The sequence below is a fragment of the Musca autumnalis genome, unplaced genomic scaffold (genome assembly GCF_047663935.1).
Source record: "Musca autumnalis isolate F117 unplaced genomic scaffold, ASM4766393v1 scaffold_3, whole genome shotgun sequence".
In the NCBI taxonomy this organism is placed as follows: Eukaryota; Metazoa; Arthropoda; class Insecta; order Diptera; family Muscidae; genus Musca; species Musca autumnalis.
In genome coordinates this window covers 142,639,985-142,666,028 of record NW_027411866.1, presented here as the reverse complement: position 1 = coordinate 142,666,028, position 26,044 = coordinate 142,639,985, and the positions used below count along the sequence as shown (strand labels likewise).

General features: G+C 37.3%; 1 protein-coding gene across 1 annotated transcript in view; it reads left to right on the top strand.

Moving 5' to 3' along the window:
- LOC141397837 (phospholipid-transporting ATPase ABCA3-like) overlaps positions 1 to 19,993 on the top strand; it is a 30,627-nt gene extending 10,634 nt beyond the window's left edge. Inside the window, exons 4-10 of the mRNA XM_073974594.1 lie at positions 208 to 1,058; positions 1,115 to 1,461; positions 15,053 to 15,400; positions 15,492 to 15,636; positions 15,698 to 15,901; positions 18,968 to 19,696; positions 19,755 to 19,993. Of these exons, the coding sequence (XP_073830695.1) occupies positions 208 to 1,058; positions 1,115 to 1,461; positions 15,053 to 15,400; positions 15,492 to 15,636; positions 15,698 to 15,901; positions 18,968 to 19,696; positions 19,755 to 19,959 (2,829 nt within the window). The 3' untranslated portion in view covers positions 19,960 to 19,993. The remainder of the gene's footprint in view (positions 1 to 207; positions 1,059 to 1,114; positions 1,462 to 15,052; positions 15,401 to 15,491; positions 15,637 to 15,697; positions 15,902 to 18,967; positions 19,697 to 19,754) is intronic.
- Positions 19,994 to 26,044: the final 6,051 nt, after the last annotated feature.

Sequence of the window (26,044 nt, the reverse complement as noted above, 5' to 3'; positions counted from 1 at the left end):
TGTCAGGTAATAGAAAAACGTCCCTTCTCTCACTTCCTAAATCAGAATCGCTGTAAGGGCCATACTGCTCACTGCGGCATCAGATCTACGACAAAGAGGACGTTTTTGGGAAGAAATTAAAATATTTGTTTTTTGACTGTGAATCGACTAATCCGACGTCTAGGTCTTCATATGTCTATGTCAAAGATGTCCTTATTTCCTTTCCAGATTATTCTCAAATCTCCCGGTTGTAAGGTAGACAAAATTACCGAACACATTCGTCGTTATATTCCACAAATAATACCCCTTTCCAATTTGGGCTACGAATTAATCTACCCATTGGAGGAAAAATATTCCGATGTGCTCGAGGCACTAACCAATGATTTGGAAAAGAATATGTTAAAACTTGACATAGAAACCGTTACTCTCAGTTCCATACAAATTGAGGATATTTTCTTTAAACTTGGTGCTGCCACACCGAGCCACGAGAATCGTCAACGTCTTATGGAAATAATGAATGGTGAATCATGCTATCCGGACGAAAATAAAAATTTACTTTTCATGGAGAACACTCAACGTCTGCAGGGGATTTCACGTTTTCTACAACAATTTGGAGCCTTGTTACGGCAGCGTTTTCTCTATGCCTACCATTATGGGGATCATTATATAAGACGTCTGTTATATCCTCCCATTTGTGTTGCAGTGGCTTTCTTTATTTCAGCATTTGGCCTTAATCAAACTGAAATGCCAGCTATTGAAATAACCCTCGATCAATATCCTTCTAGTGTCACTCTCATTGACAAGCGGCCAATGGCCAATGACAGCTTTGTTGCACACATTGTGGATCGTTATAAGGAACTAATCTTTTGGATTGGCATTCAGCATCAGTTGGAAGAAACGGATGGAGAACTGCTGTCAGATTATTTCATAGAAAAAGATATTCGAACCATGGAACGTATGGATCAAGATCATCATGTGGGTGTGACATTTGAAGAGGACTACGTTGTTGCCTGGTTCAACAATGTGGCCTTGCACTCGGTCCCGTTGAGCTTGAACCTGGTGCACAATGCCATTTTAAGGTAATTTCTCACATTTTCGCCAAAAAAATATATTGAATTCGAACTTTTAACCTTAGATCCATTTATGGTGATCAGTGTGGCATTGAAGTGGCAATGGAACCCTTAAATAATATGGAAAATCATCTGGATGGTTTGCTGCGTGTCACCATCAATACCAGCAATGTTTTGGCCGTGTGTATCTCAGTATGCCTTTGCTGCCTCTGGAATTCGATTGCCTTTGTTTTTGTTCGTGAAAGTCGTAGCGGTTTTGCCAACACCCAAATGTTAGCCGGTGCTAAAATTTGGCTCTATTGGTTGGTGAACGTTTGCTATGATTCCCTGGTTATCATCTGCATGACATTGACGATAACGTTGGCCATTTTTCTTTGTGAATATAATTTGGCCATATCGCCGCATATATACGGTAAGAAATGGTTACTCTCAACACTATTCCAGGAAATGCGTAACAAACAGAAGATATATATTGCGTGATTCCTAACTTACCAGCATAACTTGTAACTTTTTTAACACATTCGGAATTCTGGTCTTACATTTCCTGGGCGGCTTATAAAAACAAAATTTCGGTCGACGACTTCCAATCTAGTATAGCTTTTTATACCCTCCGCCATAGTATGGAGGGTATACGAAGTTGGTTTTTCCCTTTGTAACGCAAATAATCATTTGCGAACCCTATAAAGTATATCGTCACCATAAATGCCCAAAGACGTAACTAACAAAACCATACATTTACAGTATAAGCAAAATCCTTTATAAAATGAAATACTATCTTTTTGCCATATGCAGGTCAACGTTTTGGTATCGCCCCGGCACCACCCGATTTTTTGTATTTTAAGAATTTTACCATCAATTTCGAACCGAACTAGCTGTAATCTGACATTTGAAGTTCTTAGTGGTCACAAAACTTCTTAACTAAAAATATTAAAATGTGCCTCATCGAAATAATAGTTTTAGATCTCTAGTATGTTTGGACGAACTCCGTTTCAGACAATTTGGAGTTGATTTAGCCATGTCCGTCTGTGGCTGGCTGGAGTTCACGAAAACTCTCGAAATGAATAACCGATTCGGTCCAAAATTTGGCCTTCGTAATATTTTGTCCAAACTTAGTTTAAGTTCGAAGATAAGCCATATCGGTCCACTCCTTCAGGTACCTCCGCCAAAAAAGTTCAAAAACGTTCGGAAAAATTGTGCGCACTATAACTGTTGAAGAAAGTTTCCGATTTGCTCCATACTTTACACATCCTAATATCGACGCCTCCAAACAATAGTATGCTAAGTCGACTTAGCATGTTTTCAAGTTCTTTACATTTTTATATTTAACGTCCTTTAATTTAATTTGGGTCAAATTTTGGTAATGATCGGACAATCCGAACAGAAGTTATAAACAAATATTTACTTAGCATAGCACTGAAGGTCAAAGAAATTTCCAAACTTTTAGAGCTTGTCCTGCAAAACTCGCTTTTCAGAATTAGCAAACGATTATTTTGAGGTGTCGGACGTCCTTTAACTTAAGTTCTGTCTAATCTGGTAATGATCGGACAATCCGAACAGAAGTTATAAACAAATATTTACTTAGCATAGTACAGAAGTTCAAAAAAATTTGAGAGCTTCTCCTGCAAAACTCACTTTTTAGACTTAGCATACTATTATTTGGTGGTGTCGATATATAGTTGGAATATGGAATATATTTGTCCACTCCTTCTAGTACCTCCCACAGAAAATTGCTCTCAAAACACTTTGATTTCTGTTGAAGAAATTTGCATTCGCTGCCTCAATTACGACGGTAAAAGTTTTTTCAGGGAAAACAGCCCGAAAAGTTCGAAGATCCTTTAGAAATGTATACCGATGCTGTTCGTTGTGGTCCTGTTTACAGCCATATTATGTTTTCCGTGGACAAGTCCATGCTTCCGCATATTGGTCCAAAAGTTATACACGATCATCAAAAAGCTATGACTCTAAAATAATATCCACATCCATAACCGACTATGTCGGTCCATTCCTTTAAGTACCTCCTCCATAACACTTTTGAACTAATCCTAATCCACATTTTTGTCGGCAAGTTCAAATGTCCAAAAAGGGCCACAAAATCCTGAAAAGACCCTAAATGTATTCTATCTGTCCGTAGATGAATGTTTCAGTTCACATAGGCTGAGGGTATATCTCTGTCGGCAAAGCCGACTGATACTTTTTACTTGTTAAATTTGTCATTCCGTTTGTAACACATCGAAATATTCATCGGATATATATGGTAAATAACAAAAATGTTTTGCATTCGATGAATCCGAGTTTCACCCTTTCAGAATTCGCGAACTGTTAACATATTCTATAAAGTATGACTACAATTCATTAACATGAAGTGTTTTAGGAGGGATCCCATAATGTCGACCATTAAAATTAATTTTCGTGGAAGCTGTGTTGGCATCAGTGTAGAAAAATGGGTAAAAATGGGTTGAAGCCAACAAGTTTTTTTATGTTCCCATGCGATTTCTGGCTTAACCTTGCATTCTATAGACCTATTCCCAAAGAATGAATCACAGAATACTCCATGGGCAATAAGATAGCAGTGTATGATTTTTCGATATATCCACTGAATTTTTTTAATAATACGGACGCACAAGAAGATAATACTTCAAACTCATAACACGATTATAGAACTCGTGATTTTACATCGTTTGGTGCATATCTCATGAGTGTGCTCCTTACAGCATCCTAGTAACTGGAGTCGAAAGGCCAAAATTCCATGCGTGAATTTTCTTACAAAACATACTTTTTGCGTATAAAATTTACAACTGTCATTCAATTTCCTTTGAAACCCGCGTGAATTTAGTTTTTTTACGCGACGGTTCTAATGAAGCCTTCCGCGATCGAATTCATCTACTAAAACCGGGGATAGATACCTTGAAAATCGGAAAATCAGCAAAAATATATTTTGACAAATCCGCGTACTACACCGCGATTTTCTTTAAAATTGTTTACATAAATGGAATCCTTTACTCGCGATTTTAATATTTGCGAAAACACATGTCATAAAAAACAGAGATACGCGAGTAATATGGGTATTTCGCCAAAAATTGAATGTGGAGGCACATCCGCGGTTTTTGAAGAATCTATTTGAAATAGGTGTATATTGACGTATTTTTGATGGGCGCTGATGAAACCGGATGCGCATCAACATCATATGAACAATGCGTGACTTTTACCAACTTTAAGGTTTTTTGCAGTGCATGATGCAACTGGCGGCACACAATGGCCGCTGAGTGAAACATCGAAATATGCATAAATATTGACAGAGATTGATTCGCTTTATCCAAAATCGGCTGCGCATCAACCGACTTTAACTAATTCGCGAGTTACAGGCTTTTTAATTTTCATATCTTTTAAATGATAGTAATTTCAATATTACTCTTAATTTCCTATCCTTATAAGTAATCACAGTAAGCAGTTAAGCTTTCACGATGGTAAACCATATATTTTGATAAAGTTTTAGCAGAATACTTTAATTTATGTATTAGATTTTAGCGAAATAGTTGGATAACTCTCAAAAATTTTTTTCTAATTTTTCGAAACAAACCAAAAAATATATTTGTAACAATATTTTCCAACAATGAGTTGTTTCTCTTTTGTTGTTGTTATAATATGCAATTTATAAAGCCAATGTTTATAATTTTGATTTCACATTTTTTTACGCGATGTCTAGTTTCTGTACGTATTTTTAATTTAGTTTTTAGAGGTTTATACGGACTCTGAGTTAGTATAATTTAAATTTATTGCCAATTTTTTTTAATTTTTTTGATTTTCCGCGAAAATAAAAACACATTTTGGAAATTTTGGTGCATCTACGGATGGATATCAAATGCTGTTACTGATATATGCTTACATTTTCTCAATACAAAAAATAAGACATTTTAAAATATTTTTTCTTTATAAGAGGATAAAAACCGCTATAACTTTTGCGCGCATCGGCCAATTTCGTGAACGCGAGCAGATTTGAAACCAGATTTTTTTCCTTTAACTCTACACCAAAAATCGTAGATGTGCTCGCGAAAATTTTTTTTAATTTTTTTCAAATGGAATTGCAAAGGAATTTTGTTATTCGCCATATATATTCATGATCAGGGTAAAATGCTAAGTCGATAAAACCATTTCCGTCTGTTGAAATCAAGATACAGCTCGCAATTTTATTTGGTATAGAAGTTCCTATCACTCCTAGGTATTGCAAACGTTCCATATGAAATTTGTCTGTATAGGTCCACGCCTTAGTTGAGCCCCCATAGAACAGTACCTCCCCATTTCCGATAATTTGAATGTTGTGGTCTCAAAAATCCATCGAAATGGCTGAAATTTGGTATTTGGTCCTCATTTGGGGTATTAAACGTTCTATATGAAATTTTTCGGTATAGGTCCACGCCTTCATATAGCCCCCATAGAACGATACCTCCCGATTTTCGGTATTTTGAAGGTTGTGGCTACAGCAACCCATCGAAATGACAGAAATTTGGTATTTAGTCTTTGTTGGAGGTAAAAGCCTTTCTGACAGAAATTTTTCGGTATAGATGCACGTTTCTATATAGCCCCCATAGAACGGTACCTCCTGATTTTTCGTAATTCTGAAGGTTGTGACGTCAATATACCACCGAAAGACTGAAATTTGTTATTTAGTCTTCTATGGGGTTATAAAATGATCCAGGACAGAATTATCAGTATAGGTCCGCGGGTTCCTATATCCCCCATAGAAGCGTACCTCTTAATTTTCGGTATTTTGAAGGTTTTACCGAAATATCGGAAATTTAATATTTAGTCTTCTTTGAGTCAAAAAACTTTCCACCAGAAACTTGTAGATATAGGAAACTAATTGTTCAATTTAACTTCAATGCAACTCGTGGTGGAGGGTATAACAAGTTCGGCCTGGCCGAACTTAACGCCGCACAGTGTCACGACCGTGGCCAAAAATGGTAAAAACTAAATACTTCGTTGAACAAATTTATTGATGGGGAGTGATAGAAAACATATTAATTAAGAAGAATCTGAATTTTGGTACTGATACGTGAAGTAGTTTTTGCTATATGAGGATTTAAATCCGACAATTTTAGTTAATACGTATTTTTGTGTGTTTTTTTCTAAAATTAATAAATTATATTATGCGTTAATATTTAAAATTTAAAAGTAACGGTCGCTACAAAAATGGTTCCTAAGTTCTCTTGGGATGTAATAAACTTGGCTACACTTTTGTTTGCATGTAAATATTAATCATATGGTGTTTACATTTACCCAAACATGTATTACTATGTTTATTACTTTTTGAAGCAAATGTTAAATTGAGTGGAGTGGGAAAAATTTTGTATAAAAGTGTATATCGATATTTTGCTGTATGAGTAGTAAAAAGTGAGTACTTCAAATATATCAAGGTCCCAGCTGCAGAGGTTTGCAGACGAATGTGTCATTTCTCTTTTTCAGCGACCACCTCACTGAGAGGATACCCCATTTTTTAACAAATCGTTTTGCGGTGTTGGCTATAGCGCAAAAACGAATGAACCGATCATCATATATTTTTGTGGGCTTATTAAGTACCTAATAATCTTGCTTTAAAACGAGAAAAATTTTAAAAATTTCAATTTTTAAAAAAATTGTGAACAGCGAAAATCAAAATTCGATTTTTTACAAAAAATTTAACGCTTTTTGACCACTAATCGGTCAAAAAAAAATTTAAAGGAAAATTCTCATATATAAAGACAAGAGTTATATATATATATTCATATATATTCATATATATATTCAATATGCTCACAAACAATATGAAGATTTACCACCAAATTTCAATCATATCGGGTGGATATTGAGGCCACAACACTCAAAATACCGAAAATGAGGAGGCACGGTTCTATGGGGGCTATAGGAAGACGAGGACCTATACCGACATATTTCTGGTGGAAGGTTATAAGTCCCCCAACGGAGACTTAATACCAATTTTCAGCCATTTCGGTGTGATAATCGGGCTAAAACCTCCAAAATACCGAAAATCGGGAGGTACCGTCCTATGGGGGCTATATGAAGGCGTGGACCTATGCAGACAAATTTCAAGGTGAAGGTATAGTGCCCCCTACGAAGACTAAATACCAAATTTCAGCAATTTCGGTGTAATAATGAGGCTAAAATCTTCAAAATACCGATAATCGGGAGGTACCGTTGTATGGGGGCTATATCAGAACGTGGACCTAAGCCCACAATTCTCTGTTGGAATGTTTGATACCTCTGCCGAAGACTAACCACATAATTTGAATACTTTCGGTTGGTCATTGTGTCTAAAACATTAAAAATACCTAAAATCGGGAGGTACGGTTCTATGGGGGCTATATATAAACGTGGACCGACCAACCCAATTTTTTGTCCTGAAGATTGTAAGTCAATAATAGGTACTTGTACCAAAATTGATGCACCTACGACAACTCCTTCTATTTTTTGGCCACAGTTAATATGAACTCGCGACATTGTGCGCCGTCCAGCAACAAAATATTCGTCTATATTATTATTTTTGGAGCAGTATGCTTCGAAACGCCTTCTCCTCATTATTTTGATCCGTGCCGGAATAAAATTAACCTCGGTTCATAGCTACGTTTGTTACAATCTCATCCACCATCTCAATTAGATGTAATGGATGGCAGGCGCACACTTTTCATTCCAAACAATTTTCAGGACTGAGGGAGTACTTCTTGCTGTACCAATTTGAATTCCAGTTTGTCTTCGTCATCTTCAGACTCCTCAGCAAACTTTACAACAGCAGTACCAGCCGCAGTCACTAACACCTGATTACTGCGATTAATAGGTCTATACGATAACCCAAAAGTTTGTACAAATTTGCACAAACTTTTACAAAATGCTGTTCGATAACAAACTTTTTCAGTAAAACACAATTGAGAAGTCTTGCAAGTAATTGCAAGAACTTGCAAAAACTTTTTACTTGCAAAGTTATCGAACAGACATAATGTTATGTTGTTGCTCGCTGCGCCAAGACATCAAGATTCTTCGTCGTCGTTGGAATACCCCCGCAGTCTTCTAAACAATAACAAACACATCCCATTACACCAAATGTTGTTATTCTGCGACCGGGAAATGCCGCGATACAGGAAACAAAGCTCACGATCACCGGTAGATTGCAACTTTGCGATGGTTACAATGATTTGCGGAAGGATCGTAACAAAAAGAAAAATTGTACTCTACTTTATTTACCAGACATTAGGGACATGATCTCAAGCTTTGGCATTCCGAAATTGAAATTTAGGATGAGAGAAGATTGACATAGCTCGTCAGACATAACCATTGTGGAACCTGGCCTTGGCTCAGACAACCAACCGACTTCATAACCTCTGAACGCAGCACTTTTCTGAACCAATGGAAAAGCTTCAAAGATCAATTACAGCTTCAAAGCTTCAGCTACAAATATCTACCCATTCCCTCAGAGCCTCGGCTAGCTAAGAGAATTTTCCTGGACATTATCACAGATGCAGACTCTCGCTACACACCTGCTGGTCGAAATTAGAACAAATTTCCTAGAAGAAGCGAGTGGGCTAGCAGGTGAGCGTGATGAGTTTCGTCGTACAAACCCTGAAGGCCCAAGACTTAAGGAACTTACTCTGGAAGTCATAAAGCTAGACCACCTTCTCCCAATAACGAGAAGCTGTTTCCCAAGTGCCGAACTTTAACATGGGTTCCAGAAAATGCAAGGTACCACAACAGTATTTACGCGCCATATCCACACAAATCAGCCAAGGAGGACTGAACAAGAACAGGCCATGCGACCGAACAGCCATGGTGGCTGTATAAGACTACCCTCCAGTGGACACCAGTCTCTTGTGGAATTCACAAAAAATGAGTCTAAGGCCCGTAGAATAAAAAAGGTAGTTCTCGTAGTTGAGGTGATATCTCTGAAACTGTTAAATCTCTACCTTTCTGAAATTGCACACCCTCCAGACGACATAGAGATCGTACTGTATGGGATGATTGCACGATCTTGGCGTCATGTCCCATAGGTTAAATTTCTACATAACTGACATAGTGGAGTTCTTCTATCTGAGGAATGTGAAAATATCCGCCGCTAAATCACTGCCGTCTGAAACTGGGCGTCTGAAATGAGTCTCCCCCTAAACATATATGTGGATGGTGTCCTGATCTCGGCCACTAACTACCCTAAGACATTGGGTGTAACATCCGATGTTAAAGTCGTCCGCTTAATCCACAGCTATTTGCTGCAAGATGTAAAGTTGGAAGAAGGTCCTCAAGTCGCTGGCCAGCAGCACTTGGGATGCAGACCGGTCTGTGATAAGATAAGCAGAGTTATCGCCGTGAGCAACGAGAGGGTATCTGAAACAATCTGGCCTGTTATCTTTTGTCGTAGAACGACCTCCTCCTCTCACTTGATAAGTTAGGGATAAAAATCGAGGTGGGACTTATAACAGGTCACTACAGAGTGAGATCCCTAACTTCGAAATGGGATGACAGTGGCATTGGCTACTGCAGACTTTGCGAAGATGCGGAGGAGATAGAGACTGTCGAACATTTACTCTGCACGTGTCTCATGTTGCATACAAGAAGACACCGAATACTTGGTAGATTTGAGATAAATACTCTGACCTTCCTATTTAACACAGATCCCAGATGGGGGTCACCTACGCGGACCTAGTTTGCATCATTGTAAAGATGGAATCTTCTACTTTCATGATCATGCTTTGCTTTTGGAAAGTCCCCAACCAAAGCTGTGATATTCGTCATTATAATTAAAATCGCAAAACTGAAAATTTGGGTTTTATTTGCGACTATTGTCATATCTTCGTTGTTTGATCACCTATGAGATCCTACTTTACATCATTAGAAAGGTGATATTTTCTACTTTCATTGTCAGGTTGTACTTTTGGTATACCCCATTCAGAAGCTGAGATATTTGCTTTGGAAAAAACGTTGTATTTTTATCCACCCAAGTTTTTTGCCCATTCCGACCCCTAAATATTATCTGACCATCACCAAAATCAATAGGCTTCTTCCCCTCCAGGACCGCCATCAACATCCGAAACGATCCGATCAAAATTGCGACCTGTAGCGTGATTACAAGATTTAGATGGACAGACGGACACATATAGCCAGATCGACTCAGCTCGTCGAGACATTCATTTTGGTATACGACCATACGACTACGACCATTATTTCGATGCGTTACAAACTTTTTGGCCAAAACCAACTTATACTACCCTCCCCACATAGTGGTGTAGGGTATAAAAATAATGAACACGTTAGGCTTTTTTAGCAAATTTCTGCATAGTTGTTGTTAAGTTTTGAGGTATTGTTTAAGAGTTTATTCGTAATTTTAGGCTGACTGTAAGTGTTACTGAGTTCAGAAGAAGATGTTTATTTGTATTTATTAAACGTTTGTAGCATATTACGTCCAATACATTGGCTTATAAACAACATCTTGCGATCTTTGTTTTCGAAATTTTTGATAAGAGCAATTCAACAATAAAAGATAAAATACTTGCTTAATGTTTCTGGTTTTCAATTTTTTCTATATAGCCTCTAACACGTTTTTGTAATGAACTATTTTGAACATCATAACAATTACAAATTCTTTATTATGTTTGAAATTTGCAAAAAAAAAACTATATCAACCATTTTTTATGATATAATTCTGTTCCACCGCAGTGTCGCCCGTTGAGATTATTTTAAACTACAAAGTAGTAAATGCCTATTGTACAAAAAAGGATTTCTGCCGTATTTCTATGTTCTGTTCGACCTTTCGAATGATAGTAAAATCAAGATTATTGAGATTGAGGTCAAACTTTATATTTTATTTATTGTATATTATTTCCAATATTTCGAAATTACATTGAATTTCATCTTCAGGGATTTTTCTGTCGATTACTCATTGAATTGTATTTTGGGAAGTACTTTCAATGGATGCACATTTCTAGAAATGTTCCTTTTTCCTTCTTCAGCAAAGGACTTTGTGACGACAAACGAAATAAAAAAATGGTCGGAAACAGATTCTTCTTCGTCAAAATCTCAACAAGTATCAGTCGGCTTTGCGGACAGGAATATACCCTGAGCCTGTGTGAACTGAAACTTTCATCTATGGACAGATCGAACAATGGCTACACAACCAAAATCCCTTAACCCAAAGATATGTATTAGGAGATTTTCAGAATTGTGTAGCCATTCTCAGACGTATGAACTTGCCAACAAAATATGGAGAAGGTACCTGAAGAAATGGACCGGGCCAACATAGTTTATTTTGGAAGTAGATATTATGTTAGGAGTCATTCCTATTAAAGGACATTGCGCCCACCAGTCATTTCAGTTCTTCACAGTATTATTTTCAGCTTTCTTCAGGAAATATGGACTTGCCCACGAAAAACATAATACCACTCTAAACAATGCATTAAACAACTATTTCGAAAGTTTGTGAGGGATGCACGCAATGTGGCCCATTGTCGAGCTAAAACTAAGTTTGGACAAAATATTACTTAATTCAAAGTTTGGACCAAATCTGTTGCTCCATTCAAGAAAAATCGCACATACCGCTTTAGCTAAAATTCTTGAAATTTGAAATTTGGGAAAATACCAGAATGAGTAGATCGAAAATCATCATCTACGAACTTTATATAAGGCTCACAGAAATATTGCGATAAACAAAGTTTGGACCAACGTAGTATCCGGTTTGGAAGTTGTCGTGCGCACCAACCAATACACATGGCTACGGTAGGTGCTCTTTAGAGCTTTCGGGCCATTTTCTCTGGAAGTATGGACTTGCCCCTGAAAAAAACATGTACTGTAGTAATAGGGGACTCGAGAACGCTTGTTGCAAAAAAGCAAAGCTTTCCCGAGAGGTCTTTTTGTTTATTCATTTATTTATTTCATATTTTTACTTATTACTAATTTATTAGCATAAAGGAAGTGAAGCCATGACTACAGAAGTCTTAAGCTTACACAGGTATATTTACTAATTATCCAGAGAGGTCTTAAACTGCACTTTTCTGAAAATGTTTGAAATACTTTGTGGAAGGTTATCGAAATAGTGGATCGATATTGTCCATATTCGAAAAACTGTAGATTGGGAAAAATTGTTTTTATGTATTTTTATGTATACACTCATACCTCTTTATACGGCCCCTCGTTTTACGGCATTTCGCTATAACGGCCTGTTTAAATTATGGAACACCTTCGCTTTACTGCGCTTTGTCCCTCGTTATACGGCCAGAAGAAATCGTTAATTTAAGAAGAACATCAGTGAAATGTTAAACGACAGACACTGGAGAAATTTTTTAAAGCTGTTTCATGAAAAACTTGATTTAAATTAAACTTATTAATTATTTAAGATATTTTTATACACACTATATGAATTGTTTTGGTTTTTAGTTATTATGCACACCCGCCTTGCACGCTAAAGGTCGTGGGTTCGATTCCGCGGCCAGGCAACATCAACAATTTCAACGGTGGCAAAATACCCCTCAGCAATGTTGGCGACATTTTCTGAGTATTTCAGCCAAGTAAAAGTTCTCTACAAGCGGTGTCTTAGGACACACCGTTCGGACTCGGCAATAAACAGTTGGTCCCTTATCATTGAGCTAATATGAATATGGGTGCACTCATTGATATGAGAGAAGTCTCCCTTGTCCCGTATGGGATGTTTGTGGAACAATTATAATTATTACCTATTTAATTTTCATGCTTTACTTGTTTTTATTGCTTTACATATTCATTTTTATTAAAACCACGACGTAAAAGGCATATTTTTACTTCCACTGTGAATTCAAACCTTACTTTTACAATAAATCGGAACCGATCTCTTACTGTTAATATGGATTTGTATGAAATGTATTACCTCGCTTTACGGCCGACATTTTGGGAACGTATCTAGGCCGTATAAAGAGGTATGAGTGTATATATATAAAAGAATGTATACATGTATAGACCCTGGATTGGCCCCAGAATTTCATTTTAAAATTATTCAAGACTGGTGCCCAGAGTTTTCCTAGTTCCTGATCAATTTATGAGAAGATCCACGATAGTAAACCAGAATTTCTATAAGAGAAGTCCGACGATTGTACGCCAAAAATAGTCTGTTGACAGATGCAAGATTGGGCGACAGAATTTGTCATTTACATACCTGCGATTGGGTACTAGAATTTCATCATGGATAGACTCACAATTGCTCAGCATTAGTTCTCTATCGAGAAAACCACTATCAGCCTTCAGAAATTATTTGTGATAAGATCTACGATTGGCCACCAAAATATATTTAGGGAAGTAACTACAATTGGTTTCATTATGTCAATAACAACGATTGACTTTCCGAAATTGACCATATTCTGACACGACAGCGTGATAAGAGACAAAAAAAGAAGACGCTTGTCTCGGCGTTTTTTTTTCTTTATTTAAATAACTCCTAATTTCTACCTATAAATATAAAAAATATTAGTGGATAACGCCATGATATCCAAACGTTCCCTCTGCATAAATCAATTCTCTACTAATCCCATTTTCCTTCCATAAATTACTCAATAAAATTGGAGTGGAAACTTGAAACCGTAATTTTGAAATTTTTTACAGTAGGAGACAAAGGAAAGGTCCTCAACATTCCATGTAAACAAAAAAATAAATGTTAAGATATTTCTTAGTTTTCCCGATTGTATACTCTTTCTTTTGACATCACTGAATTACATAACATTCACAGTAGTTGTGAGTTATTTGATAAATGATACACCCAAAAATATATGCGATTATTAATATATCCATTGTTTTGAACATATATTACAACTGATATATTGTCAAAAAAGTTCTGAAAACAAGGGGAAATTGGGCAGCAAGAAGTCTTACGTCATTTTAATTAAGACGTAGTAATGAAAATTTCTTCAGTAATATAAGCCTAAAATAAGGTTTACATCATTGCTAAATAAGAAATTTTCGCTAACATGAACTTTCAACATTTTGGTTCGTTGGGCCCCCACCCAGGAGGTCCAAAGTATAAACGAGAACCTTTAGATCAACCAATTGACATCTGCAACCGCCTCAATTCGTATTGGGTCCGATTTGATAGAGCGATTGAATCTACATATCTCTTAATTCTCTTCCATTAAACCCTCGGCATTGATAAGATACTGTAGGAGCCGTAAATGGTTGGACGCGGCGGGTCTTTCTACATCTAACTATGTTTGATCAAACTTCTTTTCCTCCTAATTTCGATTACTTTCGTCTCCATCTTGCCGCTGGTCACCGAGGGGAATAGCTGTCTATAACAATGTACATCCTACAGGCTGTAACCTAACCTTCTATAGAGGACATGTACAGAGTCTTCTGTCTATAGAAGACCTTAAAATAACTTAACTCCATTAGACGTTGTTCTATTCCCCGATACGATAAAACGCGGGTTCTTTAGACAACGATTCCACAATACTTTATCGACTTTACTTAGCACACAGCTTAAGTCTAATAAGCACACAACTTTATTTAGGTTACACTTTACTTTAGTTCGCGGTATAATTTACAACTCACACACCCACGTGCAGAAATATGGGTAAATAATTATAATCGCTGGCTAGATCAAAGAATCCTCAATGTAGGATATTGGGGCAGAGGTAGTAGATACATTAGAGAAGATGGGGTAATAATGAATGACTTCACAATGTAGAAGAACAATTAGGCTTTTTAGAGATTATATTTAATATGTCTCCTGACTTTAGAATACCTATAACCGATTTTTGGTTCACAGATGAGCTCCAAAGGCCTTGTGTCTAAAGACGACCTGTATATTGCAGACCTTTAAAAGGTTGTCTGTTTATAGAAAAATGTCTTCTGCCAGTAGAAGTCATTTAGAAGATTTTCTTCTAAGAACTGATATCATTTCGCAATACCATGATCTGTGATATTTTACAATTAAATTACAACTTACAAACCTTATTTAAAAATTTGTCGTAACATCTTATCTCACGTTTCCCAACGAAATTTTATTCCAATAGGTTGGTTTATTTTTGTTTTCCTTCTGTCCGGTTGGTGTATTTATTCCTTGAATTACATGATGTCCCTGTTCTTCGACAATCCCGTACATGCGTATGCTATCTCATTGTCCTTCGAAGCTTTCGGAATTATTTGTTTTTGCCATGTCATTGAGGCATTCGAAAAAAGTTATGTGAATACGACCAAGACACCATATGCTGGTTATTTCCTTTTCCTGCCGTTGTTTGTCATTTGTAGTGGCATTTCAACGGTGTATTACAATGCCGAATTCTTACGGGTATGCGGTGATAAGGATATACGAATGACATCGATTTATTTGGAAAAATGTAATGCGGTGCCAAACTGTTGTCGTAAGTAAAAAAGAAGCCTGAATGACGGGGCAGTCTTGGCAGTGCAATGTTGGTAAAGATTGTTAATGATTGCCCATTCTTCGTCTCACAGGTGAATACACAATGATGAGTTGGGAGAATGGTATTCTTTTGGAAACAATAGCCTTAATAGTGACCATTATATTCTGCTGGTCGATTATTATCCTAATGGAATATCGTTATGTACTGACATGCAGGAAGATACCAAAAGATGATTTGTAAGTTGTAAAATGTAACGAGTAACTCTTTAAATATATTTCATTTAATTTTGGTTTTTAGTTATGCCCAACTCAGTGACCATAAACGACGCCATGACGTCGTGGAAGAAATGCAGTTCAGCGAAACAGCAGCCTTTATGGAACAATACATGGTGCAACGTTTGTCCCACAAAGACTTACAAGAAATTCCACTGGTCTGTGATAGAGTGGGTAAAACATTTTGCTATGAATTGGCCGTTGATCGTTTAAGTTTAATTCTCAACAGGTATGACATTCGAGGCTTCCGTTCACTTATTTTGTAGTCTATTCTAGTACATAGAAGACCGGTCATTAAGAAGTCTTCTTTTGTCAATAGAAGGCCTTAAGATCTCATGATGTCTTCTGTTTCAATTGAAGACCTCAAGATATCTGGTGTTGTCCCTAGAAGACTTCTACAAGTCTTCTCTTGTCTATAAAACACCTCAAAATATCTTCATCTGTCTATAAAAGATCTCAAGGTGTATTCTGTTATTTATAGAAGTCCCCAAGAGATCTTTAGTTAGCTATAGAAAACCTCAAAAGGTCTTCTGTCGTCTATGGAAGACCTTAGGAGGTCTGTTGTTTTATATAAAATACCTCAAGAAGTCTTCTGAAACCTATATAGGACCGCAAAAGGTTTTCGGGTACCTATGGATGACCTCAAAAAGCCTTCTGTAATCTATAAAAGATTTCAAGAGGCCTACTGTTTCTATAGAATACCTCAAGAGGTCTTCTTTAAACACTTCGAAAGGTATTCTGCTTCCTAAAGAAGAATACAAGAGTTACTCTGTTGTTTATAGAAGATCTCAATATGTCGCTTTTTACGTACAGAAGACCTTAAGACCTTTATTTTCTATAGAAGTCCTAAAGGTCATTTGAGGTCTCCTTTGGTTTTCTGAAGTAACAGAAGACCTGTTGGGGTTTTCTAAAGGTACCAGAAGGCAACTTGAGGTCTTCTATAGACAACAGAAGATCTATTGAGGTCTGGTATATGTAACAGAAGACCACTTGAGGTCTCCCAATAACAACAGAAGATCTCTTAAGGTCTTCCGTAGGTAACATAAGATATCTGGAGCTATTTCATATGTAACATAATTTATCTGGAGGTGTTCTATGGTTATCGAAGGACTTCTTGAGAGATCTTCTGAAGAAAACAGAATACCTCTTGAAATCTTCTTACGACAACAGAAGAACACTTAGGTAATCTAAATATATCGGAAGACCTCTTGATGTCTTTTAAAGACAACAGAAGACTTCTTCCGGTCTTCTAAAGACAACATAAGACATCTTGAGGTCTTCTAAAGCAAATAGAAGACCTCTTGAAATCTTCTTAAGACAAGAGAAGACCTCTTAAGGTCTTCAAAAGATATAAGAAGATCTCTTGAGACAACAAAAGACCTCTTGAGGGCTTCTATAGGCACCTTCTTCTTCAATAGGTATTATGTTGCCTATAGAAGACGTCAAGAGGTCTTGCGTTGTCTAAGAAAGACTTCAAAATGTCTTCTGTTATCTATAGAATACCTCAAGAGGGCTTTTGCTGTCCTTGGAAGACCACAAGAGGTCTTCTGCTGTAATTAGAAGACCCCATGAAGTCTTCTGTTATCTATAGAAGGCCTCAAGAGCTCTTCTGTTCTCTACAGAAGACCTCGAGAGGTCTTGTATTGTCTATACAAGATATCAAGAGGTCTTCTGTTGCCTTCAGAAAACCACTGGAGATTTTCTGATGTCTTTAGAGGTCTTCTCTTGTTTTGGTAAAACCACAGTAGGTAGGTCTTCCTTAAGAGCTCTTGTGCTACCTATAAAATAAATAGGTCCCAGTTGTCATGAGGTCTTCTGCTGTCTATAGAAGACCACAACACTTCCTGTTGTCTATAGAAGACCACAACACTTCCTCTGTTGTCTATAGAAGACCTCTGTTCTCGAAAGGCCTTCTGTTCTCAATAGGAGACTTAAGAGGTCTTCTGTTACCTTTAGAAGACCTCAAGAGGTCTCCTTTTGTCTATAGAAGACCTTAAAAGGCATGCTGTTGCCTTCAGAAGACCTCGAGAGGTCATGTATTGTCTGTAGAAGTCATCAAGAGGTCTTCTGTTGCCTTCAGAAAACCACTGGAGTTTTTCTGATGTCTTTAGAGGTCTTCTCTCTGCTGTCTATAGAAGACCTCAAGAGTTCACCTGTTCGTGAATGGCCAATAGGAGACTTACCTTCTGTTACCTTTAGAAGACCTCAAGAGGTCTCCTTTTTTCTATAGACCTTTAAAGGCCTCCTGACCTCGAGAAGTCTGTTGCCTTCAGAAAACAACTGGAGGTTTTCTGATATCTTTAGAGATCTTCCCTTGTCTTTGCAAATCCACAGTCCGTAGGTCTTCTATTGTCTAAAGGTCTTCTGTTGTCGTTAGAAGTTCTAAAGAGGTCTTCTGTTGTCTTTAAAAAACCACAAGAGGTCTTCTGTTGTCTTAAGAAGACCTCAAGAGGTCTTCTGTTGGCTTAAGAAGACCTCAAGAGGTCTTCTGTTGGCTTAAGAAGACCTCAAGAGGTCTTCTGTTGGCTTAAGAAGACCTCAATAGGGATAGGTAAGTCGACTTTCGGTTAATCGATTAATCGACTTTTGGTTGGAGGGAAAATCGCATAATATATTATCTTGTGATCGATTTTCGAGTTGGCCCATAGATTGTTGACTTGGCGGTTTTACAGTTTCAAAAAAAAAACTCGAAAATCGACGAGTAGTCGATTATAATCGATTTTCTGCGGTTATGAAAATGTCGAAAGTTTTAAGACAACTGAAATAACCCCAAGACGGAAAAATCGCATTTTTAGTTTTAGACCAAAATCGAAAAGTCGAAAAATCGATTATTGCTTTCCATTACCCATCCCTAGACCTCAAGAGGCGTTATGTTGTCTTTAGGAGACCCCAAGAGGTCTTCTGTTGTCTATAGAAACCCCAAGAGGTATTCTGATAACTATAACGATAACGATTACAAATCTAATGTTACCTATGGAAGAGCTCAAGATATCTTATGTTACCTATGGAAGACTCCAAAAGATCTTCTGTTGTTATTAGAAGACCTCAAGTGGTCTTCTGTTGTCTATAGAGGACCTCAAAAGCCTCCTATTACCTATAGAAGACCTTAGGAGGTCTCCGATTGTCTTTAGAAGACCTCAAATGGTCTTCTATTATCTATGGAAGACCTCAAGAGGTCTTCTGTTACATATTGAAGACCTTGAGGACTTCGTATTTGAATTCACACAATCCATACACGATTACAGTTCGGAAAAATTTTCCACTCAAAATTTCTATTCCCCCTTCTTTTGTACAGATACGATTGCTTTGGTATTGTTGGTGTTAGTGGTTGTGGTGTTTCAACTCTCTTCAATTTAATCGCCGGATGCGAACAAATTTCCTATGGACGTATATTTATCAATGGACGCAATAACTCTTCTATGCCCCCGAATTCTATTGGCCATGGCCGTCAAGAATTAATTGACTTTGCCGAGATAACGGTAGAAAATGCCTTGGAATTTATTTGTGCTTTACGCAGCTATCCTCGACAAGATATTGAAAATATTTGCCTAAACTTGGCTAAAGTTTTGGGTATTTTCCCATATTACCACAAATATTTGAACACTCTGAGTGAGGGTATTCTGAGGCGTCTCAACTGTGCTTTAGCCATAATGGGAAATCCAGAAATTGTAATGCTTGATATGTCCACAGCAGGTATTGATTCGGCGGGTAGACGTGAAATTTGGAATATTTTGAAACGAATGCAGATGCAAAAGGGTAGAGCCATCCTGTATGCCACCTCAAGCATTTTGGATTGTGAAAAATATTGTAATCGTTTGGGTTTTATGTCGCACGGACGTTTCTGTTTAATTGGCCAACCATGGAGTTTGGACAAACTCTATGCCGATTATTATTTGTTGAAAGTGAAATTTTCACCCAATCTACTTCAGGATCGGGATAATGTGTCAAGTAATTATCTCTACGCGGCAAGTTTAAATAAATTGACAAATTTCATTTATCGTAAATTTCCAAATGCCGTATTAAAGTAAGTTCAAATAAATTGGTATTTGTATTTGCTCAGTAAATCCATATTCTGTTTGCAGAGAACAACATGGGAACAATTTTTTGTTTCTAATACCCGTCTATTCTTCGACAACCTCGAATATATTCACAACAATGATGCGCAATGTCCACATGCTAAATATTGAAGATTTTGAATTGACCAGATGTTCCCTAAGCAAGGCCTTTATTGAATTTTGGGAAACGGAATGTAGCCTGAAACCCATCGATCGATATGCATTACAATAATCATAATAATTTAAATAAACGAATTACAAAACCATTCAGAATTTGAGGTTTACTTGGGAATCAGAGTTTGTTAAAATCCATAGTATATCTGGGAATTGGGTCCAATTTTGAAAGTCATTGCTTTGGATAGTTATCTTGCCACCGTAGGATTTTTTTATACCCTCCACCATAGGATGGGGATATTAAGTTTGTCACTACGTTTGTAACTACTCGAAATAATCATTGTAGACCCCACAGACTATTGTCATGAATGATATTTTATTTTGTTTTACTTGTTTAATAATTATATTTTAACGTAACGTAAAATAACTCCTTAAATGAATAATTGTTCTTTTGACGTTTTCTTTTTGTTTTATGTCCTACTATCAGTCTGTAAAAAACCGTGTAAGAGAGTCGACATTCATTGCTCAACACGTTTAGTTGAGCTCTCGTTTAATTTAATAAAATTAATTCCAAGCTTTTAATTTTAAACTAATTCACACACACGCGTTTTATATAACCATATAATTGGTCCACAAACATCCCAGATGGGACATGGGAGACTTCTCTCATATCAATGAGTGCACGCCGATTGATATTGGCTCAATGATATGGGACCTACTTTTTATTGCCGAGTCCGAACGGCGTGTCTTACGACACCACTTGTAGAGAAGTTTTTCATGGCTTAAATACTCAGGAAATGTCGCCAGCATTGCTGAGGGGGAATTTATATAACCATCCTTATGACAATTTCAGAAGTGGGATTACATTTCTTTTAGGCTTAAAGAAATACGTGCCTCGGAGAATGAAATAATAAAAAAAAAATTAAATATTAAAAAGAAAACTAACTAAAATCTTTATGTTCGTGATCGTGTATGTGTGTTTGAAACGTGAACATTATTATACCGAAAAGTAACGGTAAACGAATTCTTGTGTTTTGTCTTAACAATTTTTCATAGAAAATGGAATCGCTTAAAAAATTGAAAGTCGATGAGTTAAAGAAAAAGTGCGAAAGCCTCGGTCTTCAAACGGGCGGAAAGAAAATTGACTTAATCGAACGAATATACGCACACGAGCTAAAAGAAAAGGAACGGTCAATAAGGGAAATGTCCCAAAATTCATTTCAAAGTGTTGGTGAAAATGGAAGCGGAACACCATTGGGTACCTCATCACCTGATTTTCTTGGATTTGATCACAATACGCAGGTAGCTCCTACGACGCCTCGTAGTATCTCCAGCACGTCTCCTTGTGATGTTCAACGGCATGTTGCTGTGCCAATATCGACGGTGTCCAGCGGTTTAGGACGAAATGTATATTGGGCAGACGAAACAACGGCAGAACTTCGACAAGCAACGGTAGCAAATACGACTCCAGTGTACACGAATTGTACCCCGATCTCGTCAACTATACATAACCTCCAAACGAATTTTATTCCTTTCTCGACGTTTACTTCTCAACAGAATAGTCAACCATATATGCAACGACATGCATCGCTACAACAACAATCGTATGTACCAACGAGCCAGCAACGACAGTTATATTTCCCCGCAACCCCTGCAACGTTCACGCAGCAGCAGTATATACCGACGTCATCGTTGACGCAAAGCGGTTTAGCTACACAATTTATACCAATACAGCCACAGACTTTACTCGTTACAAATAATGTGAAAGACATAATGTCGATATTACCATCTTTCGATCCTACCGATAAATCGATAACTTCGTATAAGTTTATTCAACGAGTCGAGCAGCTTCGCCAATCTTATGGTTGGGACGACAAAATTTTACTTTTTGCTGTGCAAACGAAATTACAAGGTGTAGCAAAATTGTGGATCGATTCTGCTGTGGACGTTTATACGTCCTGGGGACAATTTGTTAGTGCATTTTTAACAGAATTCCCAACGATTATAAATGTTGCTGAAATTCATATGAAGTTAATGAACATGCGTCGAGCTTTTGGAGAATCGCCGGAGACATTTTATTATAAAGTATTATCTGTAGCTAGAAACGGGAATCTAGACGATCAATCTGTAATTAAATACGTAATAAACGGGATCTGAAACGAGTGCTATCGGTTATGAACTTTTCATCGTGTAGTGAACTTTTAAAAACGATTATAAATTACGGTAGCTATAATAACGTTTATAATCCGAAAACGAATGCTATTAGCAAAAAGAACGTAGAGAAACCAAAGAGTAGTCCACCTAACGAACCAAAGACGAAACTGACCAACGAAATCAAGTGTTTTAATTGTCGGAAAACTGGTCATATATCTCGTGAGTGCCCCGAATCACAGAAACGAAGCCGTTGTGAAATATGTTCCCGTACTGGACATACGGCGGTAGACTGTAAAAGCAAAACGCAACAGCACACAACGTGCAACCAAATCAGAGAAGTCAACGAAGGACTGTGTTTCAAAGAAGTGACAATCGGTGGAACTATTGTTAAAGCCCTAGTAGATAGTGGTAGTTCTCGAAGTCTAATAAGAAAATCAGTTGTGAAAGACATGGACGGTAAAGAAAAGTGTTATGTTAGACTTATCGGATTCGGAGGTGGTGAATACGAGTGTTTCGAGAAAATTAAAATGGAAATGAAAATCGATGATGTTGATATTGTGCATTCTATACTGATTATTGAGGACGATAAACTGGCCTTTGAGATGTTACTCGGAAAAGATATACTGTGCTCGGGAAATACACAATTAGTTATGGATAGTGAAGGTTGTCACATCAAAACGAAAACGATAAACAATATTAATGAGACTTTGAAAAAGGAAACGGTTAATGAATTGAATAACGTTATAAAAGAATATGCTGGACGTTTCGGTGAGAAAGCGAAATACATTGGAAAGTGTAACATTGTAAAGATGAACATTAAAGTTACATCGGACGAACCAATATGCATGAAACCTTATAAATTGCCATTCGCACGTAGACCGATAATACGTGAAATAATCGACGATATGCTAGAAGCAGATATAATACGACCATCAACATCACCTTATGCATCGCCGATCGTGCTTAATCAAAAGAAAACCGGAGATTACAGAATGTGTGTCGATTACCGACGATTGAACCAGGTTTCGGAAAGGCAACCATTCCCAATGCCGAATATAGAGGACATTTTAGCGCAGCTGGCAGGTAACAAATATTTCACGGTATTAGATATGAAAATGGGCTATTATCAGATAGAATTGGAGGAGACGGCGAAACCTCTAACAGCGTTCGTAACTCATGACGGACACTATGAGTTTAACAGGATGCCCTTTGGCTTAGTAAATGCCCCATCAGTGTTCCAAGGTATGATGAACAAAATAGTTGAAATGGCAAAGCCGGACGTAGTTATTGTTTACTTGGATGACGTAATTATTCCAAGCAAGACGGCCGACGAAGGCGTACAAGTTTTAAAACGATTCTTAAAACTTTTGGAGAAGTGTAACCTAACGTTAAGATATGATAAATGTAACTTCTTGCACGAGAGCATAGATTTCCTTGGTCACCGAATAGACGAAAACGGAATACGGCCTGGTAAGTCAAAATTAATTGCTATTGAGAAATACAAAACGCCTAAGAATGCGACGGAAATACGAAGATTTATGGGACTGTGCGGATTTTTCCGGAAATTCGTTCTTGATTTCCAAATTATTGCCAAACCACTTACCCAGCTAACGAAGAAGGTGGCACATAATAATTTTGTATGGGGTCCCGAACAAGAAATAGCTTTTAATACTCTAAAGGAAAAACTTTGCACTGAACCTGTGTTGGCCTTATACGACTTTAATGCCTTACACGAAGTACACACAGATGCAAGTAGCGTTGGACTTGCCGGAATACTCATGCAGTCGAGTGACGAAGGACAATCTTGGAAAGCCGTAATGTATTTCAGCCGAGTATGTACAGAAGCCGAATCACGTTATCACAGTTATGAGCTTGAAGTTCTAGCTGTTGTTGAGTCATTGGCCAGGTTTAGAATGTACTTATTAGGAAAACGTTTCCGAATTGTGACTGATTGTGCTGCAATTTCCACGATTAAAACGAAGACACAAATGAAGCGTTCAGAGCACACTTCGACTAACTCCATAAAACAAAAAGTTGAGAAAAGCAATGATGAAATGTATATTGTTTTTTAAAATTCCCCTGATAATATGGATTCAAATATATAATGTAGAATGCATAATAGCAGGTATAGCTTTCATCTAACGGTATATAAAATAAAATAAAAACAATAGTCAACAAACAATCGTTAGTAATGTTGTGGTAATGGTGGAGTTAATCGAAGTGTGCACTGAAAAAAGTAATAAAGTTAGGTTTTGATTTTTTTATTAACGAAAAACTTAGTTTTATACACATATATTACAGGTTTCACATAAAAATTAATGTTGGCAGTTCGGTTATAAAACAATATTTGTAATTAATTCATGTTAGCTTTATGTTAGCGTCATTCTTCATGGCAAGGTTTACGACGTTTTCGACGTATGTAATATACGTCAAAAATGTATGTTATATACGTCATAATTTTCTAAAGGCCATCTACGGTTTCAACAAAAGCCGAAAGAGTATTGCATGTACACGTTGCGAGCAGAGCTACATTTGAATGTGGAGTTAATCGAAGTGTGCACTGAAAAAAATTGCATATTATTCAGTGGTCAATAAAAACTTGTTATTTAAAGGTGCTCATCTTTATTATTCAGGAAAGATATTATAATCATAAATAGATATGGCGATATCAAAGGCTTTGACACTAAAATCTCAAATTTTTCAAAAAGTGGAGTTAGTCGAAGTGTGCACTGAGCGGCTCAAATCATCCCACGAATAGCTAGATGGTGGATGAATTTGATGGAATATGATTTCGAATGCGTACATAGGGCTGGAAGTCGAATGGCTCACGTTGATGCCATAAGTAGAGCCCCAGTAGAGGAGCACGTTACCCAAATTTCTATCGATACCACGGATTGGTTGCTGACGATGCAGTTGCAGGACGAAAACTTGTTAAATATTATTATGGTACTTAGAGGCGAACGAAAATCGGACCAAGAGAACCAAATTCGGAAAGATTATCAGCTTGAAAATCAACGGTTGTATAGGATAGTTGACGGAAAATTAATGTATGCAGTACCAAAGGCAGCTCGCTGGCGAATAGTAAAGTATTACCACGATGATATGGGTCACTTTGGAATAGAGAAAACGATACAACGATTGTCAAAACATTTCTGGTTCCCTCGCATGCGTAAATATGTCAAGGAATATATCGCTGCCTGCGTAGAGTGCTGTTATAACAAAGGAAAGTCTGGAAAACCTGAAGGCGAAATGTATATCAACGATAGTAATCCTGTCCCATTCCAGACTATTCATATCGACCATTTAGGACCATTTGTCCGTAGCAAAAGGGGATACGTTTACATACTTGCTATTAGTGATGCCTTTACGAAATTTTTAATTGTGAAACCTGTCCGCAATACCTCAACAGCACCAGTTTTACAGATCCTAGCAGACATTTTTGGATATTTTGGTTTGCCGGAACGTATAGTGTCAGATAGAGGAACGGCCTTCACATCGAAACAGTTTGAATTCTTTTGCAACGAATATGATATACACCACGTAAAGACAGCCGTACGAACACCTAGAGCAAATGGACAGGTGGAGAGGGCCAATAAAGTTATTTTGAGTTTTCTTCGGACATCAACGAATGATCCACGTGATTGGGATTCCCATCTACTACGAATCCAATGGACGGTGAATTCCCAGAAGAATAATAGTACTGGATATAGTCCACACGAATTGCTATTTAACTTCAAATTACGAGACGTAATAAGAAACAAGTTCCTAGCCGCAATAATAGAAACCGACGAAGATGTAGCAGTTGACGAAAACCAAGAAGATGCCCAACGAAACATGCAACTTTGCCGACAACAATGGAAAGACCGATTTGATCGACGACATGGAAAACCCCACGAATATGAGGTGAATGATTTGGTTATGATACAAAGTGAGCTTCCATCAACTGGCGAATCTCGCAAACTCGAACCACGTTTTAGAGGTCCTTACGTTGTGTCTAAGGTCCTTGGTAAAGACAGGTATCTCCTAGAAGATGTTAAGGGTATGCAGAT